Below are 13,193 nucleotides of genomic sequence, written 5' to 3'. Positions count from 1 at the left end.
AGTGGATATGTGAGTGTGTGAGTGCATGGGTATGTAAGTATATGAGTGTGTGGTATGTAAGTATGTGAATGTGTGTGTATGTGTGGGCTTTTCCTACCCACCGTAACCCATCTAAAACATTACAAGATCCCTTTGATTCAAAACTCAGGGCTCTCACATGTAATCAATAAGTAGCTCACATAGAATCATACTGGAAGGTGTTATAAGATCTTATATTTCAATGCTCTAGCCTTGGTTGAGACCAGTTTTCATTTTTAAGATATTTTTGTATTTTTTTTTGTTTGTTTCAAGGTCATTGTAGATTGACATGTAGTTATAAGAAATAGTACAGAGAAATTCCTTATACTCTTCACCCATTTTTTCCTAATGGTAACACCTTTCATAATTTTAGTACAACATCACAACCAAGAAATTAATATTCGTACAATAGAATATTTCTTTAGTTTTACATGCGCTCATTGATGCACGTGTGTGGGTACTTTAGTTCTATGTAATTTTATCACATGTAGATTTGTGTGACCGTCTTCACAATCAACATTCAGAACAGTTCCATCGCAAGGGTCCTTCATGCTACCCTTTTTATACCTTTTATACCTCCTTTTCACCAACTTGCCTGACTCCTGGAAAGCAATAATCTATTCTCCATTTCTATAATTTTGTCATTTCAAGAATGTTATATAAGTGAAATAATACAATACACGAGGGTGCTTCAAAAAGTTCATGAAAAGATTTGTATTATCTTTTAAAAATCTTTTAATTCTATTTTTCCATTTTTTGATCTTTTATTTCTATTTTTAATTCTCTTTTAATTCTATTTTTCCATGAACTTTTTGAAGAACCCTTGTATAACCTCTTAAGGTTGGATTTTTTTTCATTCAGCATAATCCCTTGAGATCCATCCAAATTGCTGTGTGTATCAAGAGTTTGTTCCTTTTTTGCTGAGTTGTATTCCACAGTCTGTACTAGTTTGTTTAACCATTCACCCAAAGCAAATCATTTGGGTTGTTCCCAGTTTTTAGCTATTATAAATAAATGTACTATTAACATTCAACTACAGGTTTTTGTGTGAACATAAGTCTTCATTTCTCTGGGATAGTGCACAGGAATGAAATTTCTAGGTTATATGCTAGATGCCCATTTAGTTTTTAGAGAAACAACCAAATGGTTTGCCATAGTGGCTGTACAATTTTACATTTTCAATAGCAGTGTATGAAGGATCCAGTTTTACTATATCCTCACTAGCATTTGAATGTTGTTATTATTTTTTATTTTAGCAATTCTGATAGCTGTGTAGTTATATCTCATTGCAGTTTTAATTTCCAATTCCTGATCGTTAATGATGTTGGACATCTTTTCATGTGCTTATTTACTATCTCCTGGTTACTGCTTCAGTATTGTTGCTTATTATTGGTCTTTTCAGGTTTTCTGTTAATTTTTGGTTTAGTCTTGGTAGTTTGCATGTGTCTAGAAATATATCCATTTCCTCTAGATTTTCAAATTTGTTGGCATATAGTTGTTCATAAAAGTCTCTAATGATTCTTTGTATTTCTGTGGAATTAGTTATAATGTCACCTTTTTCATCTCTGACTTCTGATATTTGGGTCTTTTCCCTTCTTTTCTTGGTTAGTCTAGTTAATGGTTTGTCAATTTTGTTTATCTTCTCAAAAAATCAACTTTTTGCTTCATCAATCTCTTGTATCTTTTTTGGGTCTCTATTTCATTTAGTTCTGCTCTGATCATAGTTATTTCTTTGTGTCTATTAATTTTGGTATTGGGTTGTTCTTGTTTTTTTAGTTTTTTGAGGTACAGCATTACATTGTTTACTTGAAATCTTTCTATTCTTTTGATGCATTGCAATGAACTTCCCTCTTGGTCCTTCTTTTTCAGTATCCCACAGGTGTATTATGTGTCTTTATTTTCATTAGTTTCAAGAAATGTTTTGACTTCCTGTTTAATTTCTTCTTGGACCCATAGGTCATTTAGGAGCATGCTGTTTTATGTCCATGTAGTTGTATAGTTTCCAGATTTTCATTTATTATTGATTTCTAGTTTTAATCCATTGTAGTCTGAAAAGATAATTGAAATGATTTCAATTTTTAAAAACTTTGTTGAGACTTGATTTGTGATCTAACGTGGTCTATCCTGGAGAATGTTCCATGTGCTGATGAGAAGAATGTATATACTGTAGTTGTTCAATGAAATGTTCTGTAGATATCTGCCAAGTCCATTTGGTCTAAAGTATAATTTAAATCCTGTGTTTCTCTGTTTATTTGTTGCCTAGATCTCTGTGCACTGCTGAGAAAGGGGTGTTTAGGTCCTTAACTGTTATTGTATTGGAATCTATCTCTTTCTTTAGGTCTTATAGTGTCTGCTTTACATATCTGGGTGCTCTGGTATTGGGCACATATATATTAAAATTGTTACGTCTTCTTGCTAGATAGACACCTTTATCATTATATAATAGCCTTCTTTGTCTCTTTTTATGGTTTTTGGTTTAACATCTGTTTTATCCAATATAAGAATAGCTACTCCTACTCATTTTTGGTTTCCATTTTCATGGTATATCTTTTTCCATTTCTTCATTATTAGTCTGTATGTGAGGTGAGGTGAATCTCTTGAAGTCAGATATAGTTGGGTCCAGCTTTTTAATCCAGTCAGTCAGTCTGTATCTTTTGAGTGTGGAATTTAATCCCTTTACATTTAGGGTTGTTCTTAAAAGGTATTGTCCTAGTACGCATCTTACAGATTTTTTTTTCGATGTTTTATATACCTTTTGTTCCTTTCTTTCCCTTTTGTTTGTCCTCAGTGTTTGTTGGTTTTTTGAGGTGGCAAGGTATAGTTTCTTTCTCTTTCTTGTTTGTATTTTTGTTCCACCAGTGAGTTTTGTTCTCTCTTGTGTATTCATGGTAGTGATTATCATTTTCCGGATTCCAGATGCAAGACTCCCTTGAGAATTTCTTGTAGGGCTGGTCATGTGGTGATGAACTCCCAGTTTTTTGTTTGTCTGGGAAATACACTATTTCTCCCTCATTTCTGAAGGATAGTCTTAGTGGGTATAGTATTCTTGGCTTGCAGAGTTTTTTGTCTTTTAGTATTTTGAATATATTATCCCATTCTCTTCTGGCCTGTAGAGTTTCCATTGAGAAGTCTGCTATTATTCTGAAGGGTGTACTACAGTAGTGTAGTCTTTCTGTGGGTACTTTGGCTGTATTCAGTGTTGGTGTTGCATGTGAGTGCCTCTATGGCCTAGGCACTGGGACACTTAGTGATTCCTTGCTGAGGTTAATGACATCGTACTGCTTCATTGGGGGCATGGCCAATCTCTCAAGTTCTTGGGACAGGTGCCTGGGTGCCCTGTCACTCTTTGGCTGGGGTGGGTGATCCTGGGTGGGCTTGTTGGCACCCCAGCTAGTTTCCCATGACCCTGATGGGTGACTAGGCTATATTGGAGTTTCTCAGTTTGAATGAGTGATCTTGTGTGAAGTTTCTCTTTCTTATTTCCTATAGGCAGAGGCTCCTTCTGGGTCCTTGCTTCCCCTGGTTGGGGGATGGGTTGGTGGTGATTGGGAATTTTCTTCCTTACTCTGTTTGGGTATCCTGGTTTCTGCACTCTCAGAGGATTCTGCATGTGTCTCTCCCCAGATCTAGGCAGTCATATGTGTTATGCATGTACTTCCCGCTCCCAGGTGTGCTACCACATTTGGCAGTGTAATTCCTCCTGTAGGTTTTGCCACTGTATGTATCATGAGTCTTCACCTACTCACCTCTTTCCCCAGACTCTGCTGATGACTCTCCTTTGTCAATGTGATCAAGTGGTCTATGGGTAAGCTGCATGACACTGGTGGCGGCTGTTGTGGCTGTGAGGTACCCTTGCAATGTCAGTGGCTGTGCTGGTGGCTGTGGTGGACCACCCTTGCAGCAGCAGTGTCTGCAGCTGCAGGGGCTTCCTGCAGCTGTTGAGGTCCCTGAGCATGCTTCCTTCCATCTGCTGGTCTGGTGAGGGCTCAGGATTTGAATTTTTGATTACAGATTTTTAAATCTAAGACTTTTGCCTTTCTTTTGATACTAATAGCCACCTTCTTACTTTTAGCTCATTATTCAAGAAATGCAGAATGAATGTAATATTAATTTAAGCAAAAGTTCAAAAGATCTACAATATAAAACTCAAATATAATGATGCATTACAAACATAAGTGAAATTCATTTTTAGGTCATGATATTCATGCCATAAGCTCAAATAGTACAACTAACTGCATAGCTGATAAGATGCCTGGACTTTGCCCATTGGTATATGATTTGCTGTGGAAAGTTTCATTGGTTGAGTTTGGTTTGGATGAGAGCTTCTCTGTCATTCATGGGCAATGTCAAACATTGTTAGGAGAAGATTTAGGGAACTGGATGATATGGGCACCACAGCAAATAAAATAAATTTTTGCGATAGAATTCAGGAGAAAGACTGGAGGAAGAAAGATGATTCTTTTTTATGGAGAGGAGTTTTAGAAATAACCACAATAATCCAGAAAGGACTGTAAAGTATTGTGATTCTCTGAACGTAAACATGCTCAATTTTATGTGTTCAGAAGCTTATGCACATCACCTAATTATGTTGATTTCATTCAGACCATTGTTTTTCTATTATCAAACTAATGAAAATCTCTATTCTTTGGTTTACTCTATGTCTCTATATTAAAGTGCATGTTTTTTATTAATGTTTTATTATTGTTTATTCTGAATAGCTTTTGTTCTGGGCTGGTTTCATTTGTTATCTGCAGCTCCTCCCCTAAAACAAAGAAATTGAGAACTTGAGTTGTTACTAAATCAAGCCATTTGTCTTAAACTTCATTGTGTAATCAGTAGGAAATTTACAAGTCTGATAAATGAGGACTGACTTGCAGGGCAAGGGAGAAAAACAAAACAAATGAAATAGTTACCTTAGAATCCTCCAGGGCAGGAATAACTGTGATGTAAATTAGAATCACAAGGCAAAACACCCCAAAACTAAGTTAGATGCAAGAGCCTAATTTAAAAACCATGACAGACGGGTCCACTAATTTTCATAAGACAGGGATCATTTACTTCTTGGTGCCTGGAGTAAGGGTTTGTCCTGTTGGTTTTGCTTCCTAGCATCTTGCACACACTAAAATGAATGCTGGGATTAAAAAGTATTGGAGACAAGTGGTGGTGACATGAAATTGAGAAGTCTTTCAAGGGCCCTCTAGAATTGAATGATTTCCAAAGAGTTCCCTTTGAGATTCCCTGCCTTGCTTCTGGTAGGCTAAATTAACAGAAGGTGATTTTTTAGCTGTTGCCAAGTACCACTCCAGTTGAAATGACAGTTGTCAGGAGAAGGCAGCTGAAAGCTGATGGGACCTTTAATTATCTAGCTATCTTTAGACATACTGGCCTTTGGTTTAATGAGTGCTATATTTCATAAGTAGCCATGAGTATTTGGAACCATGGTAGGCATCCTTGGGGCTCTCAATAGAGTTTGGTAAATTTTCAGATTTTTTTATATAGTTATCAGCAGAGCTTGAATACTGCCTATCCACTATAGCAAAGTAGGGAGTTTTAGAGGAAACAGAGTCTTTGTGGTGCTTATAAAATAATAGAGGACCTATGAAAAACATTAATATACAGAACAACACTGCAGATACAACTATTGACGTAACCAATTGCAACCATGCAGAAAATTCTTATTAATGAGAATTGAATATATTCTTTCAAGTATGAGTCTTGGTAAGTGAGAAATCTTAAGTTCGAAGTGTTATATGTGGCTTTGCCACTTGCAAACTATTAGCGACCAATTCTGATCACTGGAGTAAACCTTCTTTTCATCTGTAGATAGGGTTTAATCATCACTCTCCTAACTATTTCACGTGGTTGTCTGCAAAATCAAATGAGATGAACTATGTGGAAGTAATTTATAAGCCATAATGTGCCAAGCACATGAAATGTGGATTTATTATTATGCAGAACCTCATTAGGACTCAGATATATAGAAAACTGGATAATCTGGAGTTACTACCTAGAGTCTTTCTCTCACACTTGATATAATTCTTTGTTGGCTGTTGATCATGGCTTTTGCTTCAGTTTTGGCCCCTCTTCTCTCTCTCTTTTAAAAATTTTTTAAATTTATTTTTTAATTGAAAAATGAAAATTGTGTATATTTATGGTGTACAACGTGATGTTTTGAAATATTTATATATTGTGGAATGGCTAAATCAGGCTAATTAACATATGTATTACCTCACATAATTATTATTTTTTGTGGTGAGAACACTTAAAATCTACTCATCAATTTTTAAGTATACAGTACATTGCTATTAACTACAGTCACCATGTTGTACCATAGATCTCTAGAACTTATTCCTCTCATTTAAACTGAAATTTTGAATCCTTTGATCATCTTTCCAACCCCTCCACCCCACTCCTACTCTTTGCTTCTGAGCTCTACTTTTTTAGATTCTACATATAAGCGTAATCATGTATTTGTCTTTCTGTGTCTGACATTTCACTTAACATGGTGTCCTCCAGGTTCATCCATGTGGCCACAAATGACAGGATTTCCTTCTTTTTAAAGGCCAAATAGTATTCCACTGTACATACGAGGGTACTTCAAAAAGTTCATGGAAAAATAGAATTAAATGTTGATAAGAATCTTTTTATGAACTTTCTGGAGTACCCTTGTATATACCACATTTTCTTCATTCATTCATATGGACACTTGAGTTGATTTCCTATCTCAGCTATTGTGAATAAAGCTGCAATAAACAGGGAGTGCAGATATCTCTTCAATATACCGATTTCATATCTTTTGAATATATACCTAGCAGTGGTATTTCTATTTATATGGTAATTCTATTTTTAATTTTTTGAGGAACCCCCATGCTGTTATCCATAATTGCTGTATTAATGTACATTCCCACCAACATTGTGCAAGTGTTCTTTTTTCTCCACATCCTCACCAACACTTGTTATCTTTTGCCTTTTTTATTACAGCCATTGTAACAGTTATGAAATGGCATCTCACTGTGCTTTTAATTTTCATTTCCCTTATCAGGGATGTCAAGCAATTTTTCATATACCTATTGGCCATTTATATATCTTCTTTTGAGAATTGTCTATTCAGATCCTTTGCCCATTTTTCATTCAGGTTATTTGTTCTTTTGCTATCCAGCATGATTTGTTGAAAAGGCCATCTTTCCTTCAGTGAGTTGCTTTTTTACTTTTGTCAAAAATCAGTTGAGCATGTTTGGGTGGGTCAATGTTTGGGTTCTCTGTCTGTTCCATTGATCTGTCTATCCCTACATCTCTATCACACTGTCTTGGTTATTGTAGCTATATAGTAAGCCTTAATATCAGGTAGAGGGATTCATCCCACTATATTTTTATTTTTTCAGAATTTTTTTAAACTAATGTAAGGCCTGTTCCTATTCATATAAATTTTAGAATGCCAATATATGAATGCATTGAAACGACACCCATAAACATGTACAATAAAAAATAACAATAATTTAAGAAATTTTAGAATGCACTTACGTATGTCTACAAAAGACCTTGCTAAGCTTTGATAGAAATTGCAGTAAGGCTATAGAAAATTTTGGGGAGAATGGACATCTTCACCATGTTGAACTTCAAATCCATGAACACAGTATGTCTCTCCATTTATTTACATCTTTGATTTCTTTCTTCAGCATTTTGTAATTTTCAGGATACAGACCCTGTACATGTTTCATTAGACTTAAACCTAAGTATTTCACTTATCTTGGGACAACTGTAAATGGTAAAGTTACATTTTAATTAATGAGTGTTCTCTCAGAGACCCCCCAAAACAAAGAAATGTAGTGTTAAAAAACAGACCTAAAAGATATCCGATCATAGTTGCTGTTTTATTTGATAATCTGCCTTTCTCTCTAGTGATGCTGGGGACCAATTAAAACCACAGGCTTCATCTAGGAAACTTTGTGCTCATATTCTTTGATTCAGTGTCTGAGCTGAGTAATCTTAAGCTAGTTCTTTACTTCTCTGAGGTTGAATTTCCTCTTATTATAAAATAAAAATGATGATTTTTTTCTTTACAAATGCCGAGCAGATGCAATTAAATTAAATGAGATAACATACGTGAAAGTATCTGACACATAGTAAATGATCAAGAAATATGTTTTTCCTTCCTCCCTTCATTTTCCTTCCTTCCTTTTCCACTCTCTCTTTTCTTCCCTTCTCTTTTCTTCCTTTGCCTTCCTTTCTCTTCCCTTTCCATTCGTGATGCGTGCCACCTGGCCAGTCCTTTATGAGGAGTGGGGTTACGGTTTGTTCCTATCCAGGGAGAGTTGCTAGTCTAACTACAGCCTGACGAGTTAAGTCAGAGGCTGACTCCTCCATGCAGCTAATCCCCTAGAACTCTCCCCCGTCCTCCACCATACATCATTCTGCTGGATGATGTATCAGTAAGGATTATTAAATATTGAAGTCTGTATCTCTGTTTAAATTCATTATGCTAAGAGTTCAGTGAGTTTTGATGCTTGGTGAGCTACCTTCCTGTGTTTTCATGAAAGAAAAGTGGCCTATGGTAGTTAATTAGCATGAATGAAGAACCCTGCCACTCATAGGCAACTGAAACCTCTCAGGCCTTGTTTGACTTGGATGGAAGCCTCAGCAAAATGCAGAATGGTAGAGAAGCAAGCTTATAATTTGATGCAGAGACTGTCCTGAAGTTCTTAGGCCAAGCCCAGAGTAGTAGACTCAGATGAGAGTGGGTCAGTGGAAGTAGTCATCCTTTTGGTAGAATCCACCCTGTGCCAGGAGTGACTCTGTGGAGGTCACAAAGAAATGAAGCAAAGGAAAGGAATTTCTTCTTTCAAAATTCAGATTGAATTGAAGTCCCTCTAGATCTGATAATCTCTTTTTCCTTCTCCCGCATTTGACAGGTGACCCAGATAATTTGGAACAATTCTTCCCTCTCATTCCCAGTAATAGCTATGGGCCAGATGGATGATTCAGGGGCTGGGTTAGGCCTCAAAAGCCCTTGAAACTGCAGGTTGGGGCATCTACTACAGCACCCTAACTGTTGTCAGATGCCTCATTATCCTAACTAGTCAGAGCCTGGAGAGATTACATCACCCTCTGCCCTTCCCCCACAGGTGTCAAATAAAATGAAAATGATAGATAAGAAAACATCCATGGCAACCCCAGCCTTGCAGAATGCCTCATGAGGAGAAGTTTTATGTTCAAAATTCATTCATGTTGCATTAGAAATAAAAATGTCTCTTCGGAATTGTGTTGGCTTAAGATGCAAAGAGCACTAGAAATAGAACTTCAAATAGCTATTGCTCTTCCCTAACGTATTTTAAATTTTTCTTCAAAGGCTGCTTTCCCCAGTGATCATTTCTGTCCTGGAGTTATCTCCTTCAGGTTCTTTTAGTGGAAGTCATGAGTGCAAAAGTATCTAGAGTAGAGGGTTAGTCCAGAGGGTTAAGTTGCCAAATTCCTGCCCAACGTCTGATGTACCCACCCTGAGCTCAACTCACCTGGATGCTTCTGGGGACAAATACCTAATGTAATGGGCCTGACCTCAGTGAGCTCCCCCATGCCAATCTCTTTCTCTTCTTTCTCCAGCAAGGATTGAAAATAGTTCACCATGCAGAGAAGACACTGTCGAGCTTCTGCAAGTGGCAGAAGAGCATCAATCCCAAGAGTGACCTCAACCCTGTCCATCATGATGTGGCTGTCCTTCTCACCAGGTACTCCAGAGACTCCATGAAATCCAGGGGCAGCAAGACAGGGAGGGCTGGCAGGTGAAAGGCTTGCCAGGTTTTTAAACTCATGAAATTCTCACTACTCTGCTGCTTTTGGTCATTTGTAAAATCAGCATCTGTGATCTAATTCACTCCTGACTTCCATACCAGGAGAGGGGGTAGGTTAGCAAACTTGCTAATATGACAAAGCTCTTCTTGTTAATAAACTGCATCTGTTGACAAAATGCAGACCTCTTTCCTATCCTAAAGATGATATCTTCTTTAAAACAGACTTCTTCATGCAGTTGTATAAAGAATCAGGAAGCTTGTTTGCAGATCTTCATTAAAGACTCCTATAAGTCAACAAGTGGGATTTCCAATCCTTTATTTTTATTTTATTTTTAAGTTTTCTCTAATTTAGAAACATGCAACCATCTCTAGATACCAATCCTTTTGTCACAGTCTATAGTTTGCCGCGGGTCCTCTGAACTACTGAATGCAAAATCCCTGCCATAAGTATAGTAATTGTTCTCTTTAGAGGCAGTGTCTGCTAAATGTTCAGCCTGAACCTCCATCTGATTCAATAAATACTTAATGAGCACCTGATATACCAGGCACTATTTTAATTTAGGCAAAAGAAAGGCTAACTTTTGAGTGAAGTAATTTCTCATTGAGCACCCTATACAGGTTCATCCAGAAAATCCAAAGGTGTATACTAGAGGCCCTTCGGCCACAAAGAACCTCATGCACTGGAAGGCCCTGGGATGTTGCCCCTGTGGAGGAAGGCTGCCCCTGAACACTTTGTCCTGTCTCCTGTCCCTTTGGCAAGATCATCCCATTGCACAGGATGCCTACAAGGGATGATAACGAGCCCCCACCCTATGCAAATGTCTGCCTTGTCCTGATCTGAAACTCCAACCATCAGAATCACTCTTTTGAGTGAAATTATTAAAACCTGGTTAAATGCAAATATATTCCAGGGGAAGTCTTTGACATAAGCCTTTAAGAGTAGGTTCATTAGGATCTCTGACATTCTGGGTGGGTCAGTAGCTCCCCTGGGGAGTAGGTTGGTGTGGGTGTTAAAGGTAAACACAAGGGCTGTGGGGAGCCAGCAGGCAGCCTGGGGACACTGAGGAACTAAGCAAGAGGCCAAGTGCTGAGGAACTGAGCAAGAGGCCAAGACTTTGGTCCAGGCAGGACACTTCTACAGGAAAGAATCCTGGAGTCAGGGAGCAGTGTGGGCCACTTGGCAGCTGGGTCTCAGGAAGTCTCTCCTTTCCCTGAGAGCAGAAGCAGATGTTCCTCTCATTCTCACAGGAAAAAATGAGTGAATTAATGGTAGCTGACATTTGTGGAGTGTTTGATAAGGGCCAGGCACTATGCTATGTCTATTAGAACAATCACTGTTACATTTAATCCCCTCGATAACACTGGTACTTGACTACTATTAGTAATTCGAATTTTATAGATTGGGGAACAGGCTTGGTTATGTTCTTGCCCCAAATCTCATTGTTTTTAATGGGAGTAGCTGGAACTTAAGTCCAGGTAGTTTGACCCCAACATACATACTCTTAACTATTATCCATTATGAATATGAAGGATTTGCTCTCCTTTTTTTCTTATTATGACCATTTTTCTTCCTTAGAACAGGGAGGAGTCTGGTTTCATAAAAAATGCGATGAACCTCAACAGCTCCTAAACAGTGAAGAGCATTTCAAGTTCTAAAGCAGGATTTCTCAACCTCCGCACTACTGACATTTTGGACTGGATAATTCTTTGTTGTGGGGGGCTGTCCTGTGCATTATCGTATATTTAGCAGGATCTCTGGCCTCTACCCATGAGATACCAGTAGCATCTCCATGTTGCCAAAGGTTCCCTAGGAAGGGATGAAGAGCAAAATCACCCATCCCACCCCCACCCCCTTTGGAAACCACTGGTCTGAAAAAATATGTGAGATCAGGGAGGGAGGGAGGTATGAGACTGAGCTTTGCCTCTTTTTTTTTTTTTTTTTTTTAATTTTATTTTGTCGATATACATTATGGCTGATTATTGTTGCCCATCACCAAAACCTCCCTCCCTTCTCCCTCCCCCCCTCCCCCCCAACAATGTCCTTTCTGTTTGCTTGTCATATCAACTTCAAGTAATTGTGGTTGTTATATCTTCTCCCCCCCCCCCCGGTTTGTGTGTGTGTGTGTGTGAATTTATATATTAATTTTTAGCTCCCACCAATAAGTGAGAACATGTGGTATTTCTCTTTCTGTGCCTGACTTGTTTCACTTAATATAATTCTCTCAAGGTCCATCCATGTTGTTGCAAATGGCAGTATTTCATTCGTTTTTATAGCTGAGTAGTATTCCATTGTGTAGATGTACCACATTTTCCGTATCCACTCATCTGATGATGGACATTTGGGCTGGTTCCAACTCTTGGCTATTGTAAAGAGTGCTGCGATGAACATTGGGGAACAGGTATACCTTCGACTTGATGATTTCCATTCCTCTGGGTATATTCCCAACAATCGGCTATGAGCTTTGCCTCTTAAGGACAATCCTGAGATCCACATTAACAGAGTTCTCTGTAGAGTTACATTCAGTAGAAGGTGGGTTTGGCTGGAACACATCCCATGTGTGTTCCACATGTGCAGCTAGTATGTTTTCTCTTGTATTATGGCCCCAATGCATGGTGGAGGTAGAACTAATCTTTTGGAAGCTTAAGCTCCTTGCCTGCAAGAACCATATTGCTACCATTCTTTTGTTACCCCTGTTCTTCCTCTTTAGTGCTGGACACTTAGCAGGCACTCTATAACATAATTAGGTGACGGACATGACCTCCTGCCATATCAAAATGAGAAAGTCAGTGGATTAGCAATATGCACCATTCATCTATTCCCAACAGCTCCATGCAGACCTGGGCTTTCTGAATGAAATAGTGACAAGCACATTCTGCAACAGGGGTGGGAATGTGTTTGATTGGTCCTCCTATAGACCCAGAAATTATTTAAATGATTGGGCTGGAAGATCTAGCTTTCCAACACTGAACCACCCAGCAACTGCTGCCATCGGTGAAAATGAGGATTCATGTCTTGGTGCATGTGCTGGGACTGTCCCAGCCATTGCCACCAGGAGAACTGAAAACTCACCAAGTTCTCAAAGCCTGCATCTTTTCTATGGCCAGATACACAAAAAGCAGGGGACCCTTTGAAAGGACGAGTCGACACCAGTTGACGATCCACCGGAGAGAGCTCGTTTATTAGGCGGCACACACACACATATATAGGGCTTTTAGGGAAGGCTGATTGGTTTAAAATATAATCCCTACTTAGCTTGGGGGGTGAGCTGATTGGTGTGCGATTCGCGCTGGCGGGAAGGAGAATGTGGAAGAGAAGGGCAACCAGCGCCATGATGGGGTGTGGCTGAGAAGGACTTATGTGATCAGGGTGTGATCCCTTGGGGCATTTGG

The 13,193-nt window shown here is 38.5% G+C and overlaps 1 protein-coding gene across 2 annotated transcripts in view; it reads left to right on the top strand.

The window, feature by feature from the left end:
• The window catches only part of ADAMTS12 (ADAM metallopeptidase with thrombospondin type 1 motif 12), a 339,684-nt gene that overhangs the window by 200,027 nt on the left and 126,464 nt on the right, over positions 1-13,193 (top strand). For both annotated transcript variants that reach the window (XM_063087212.1, XM_063087211.1), the window contains exon 6: positions 9,616-9,740. In XM_063087212.1, coding sequence (XP_062943282.1) covers positions 9,616-9,740 — 125 coding nt within the window. The remainder of the gene's footprint in view (positions 1-9,615; positions 9,741-13,193) is intronic.

This window comes from Cynocephalus volans, chromosome 2 (assembly GCF_027409185.1).
Source record: "Cynocephalus volans isolate mCynVol1 chromosome 2, mCynVol1.pri, whole genome shotgun sequence".
Lineage (NCBI taxonomy): Eukaryota > Metazoa > Chordata > Mammalia > Dermoptera > Cynocephalidae > Cynocephalus > Cynocephalus volans.
Note: the sequence above shows the minus strand (reverse complement) of the source record. Positions and strands in the feature narration are given on the sequence as shown.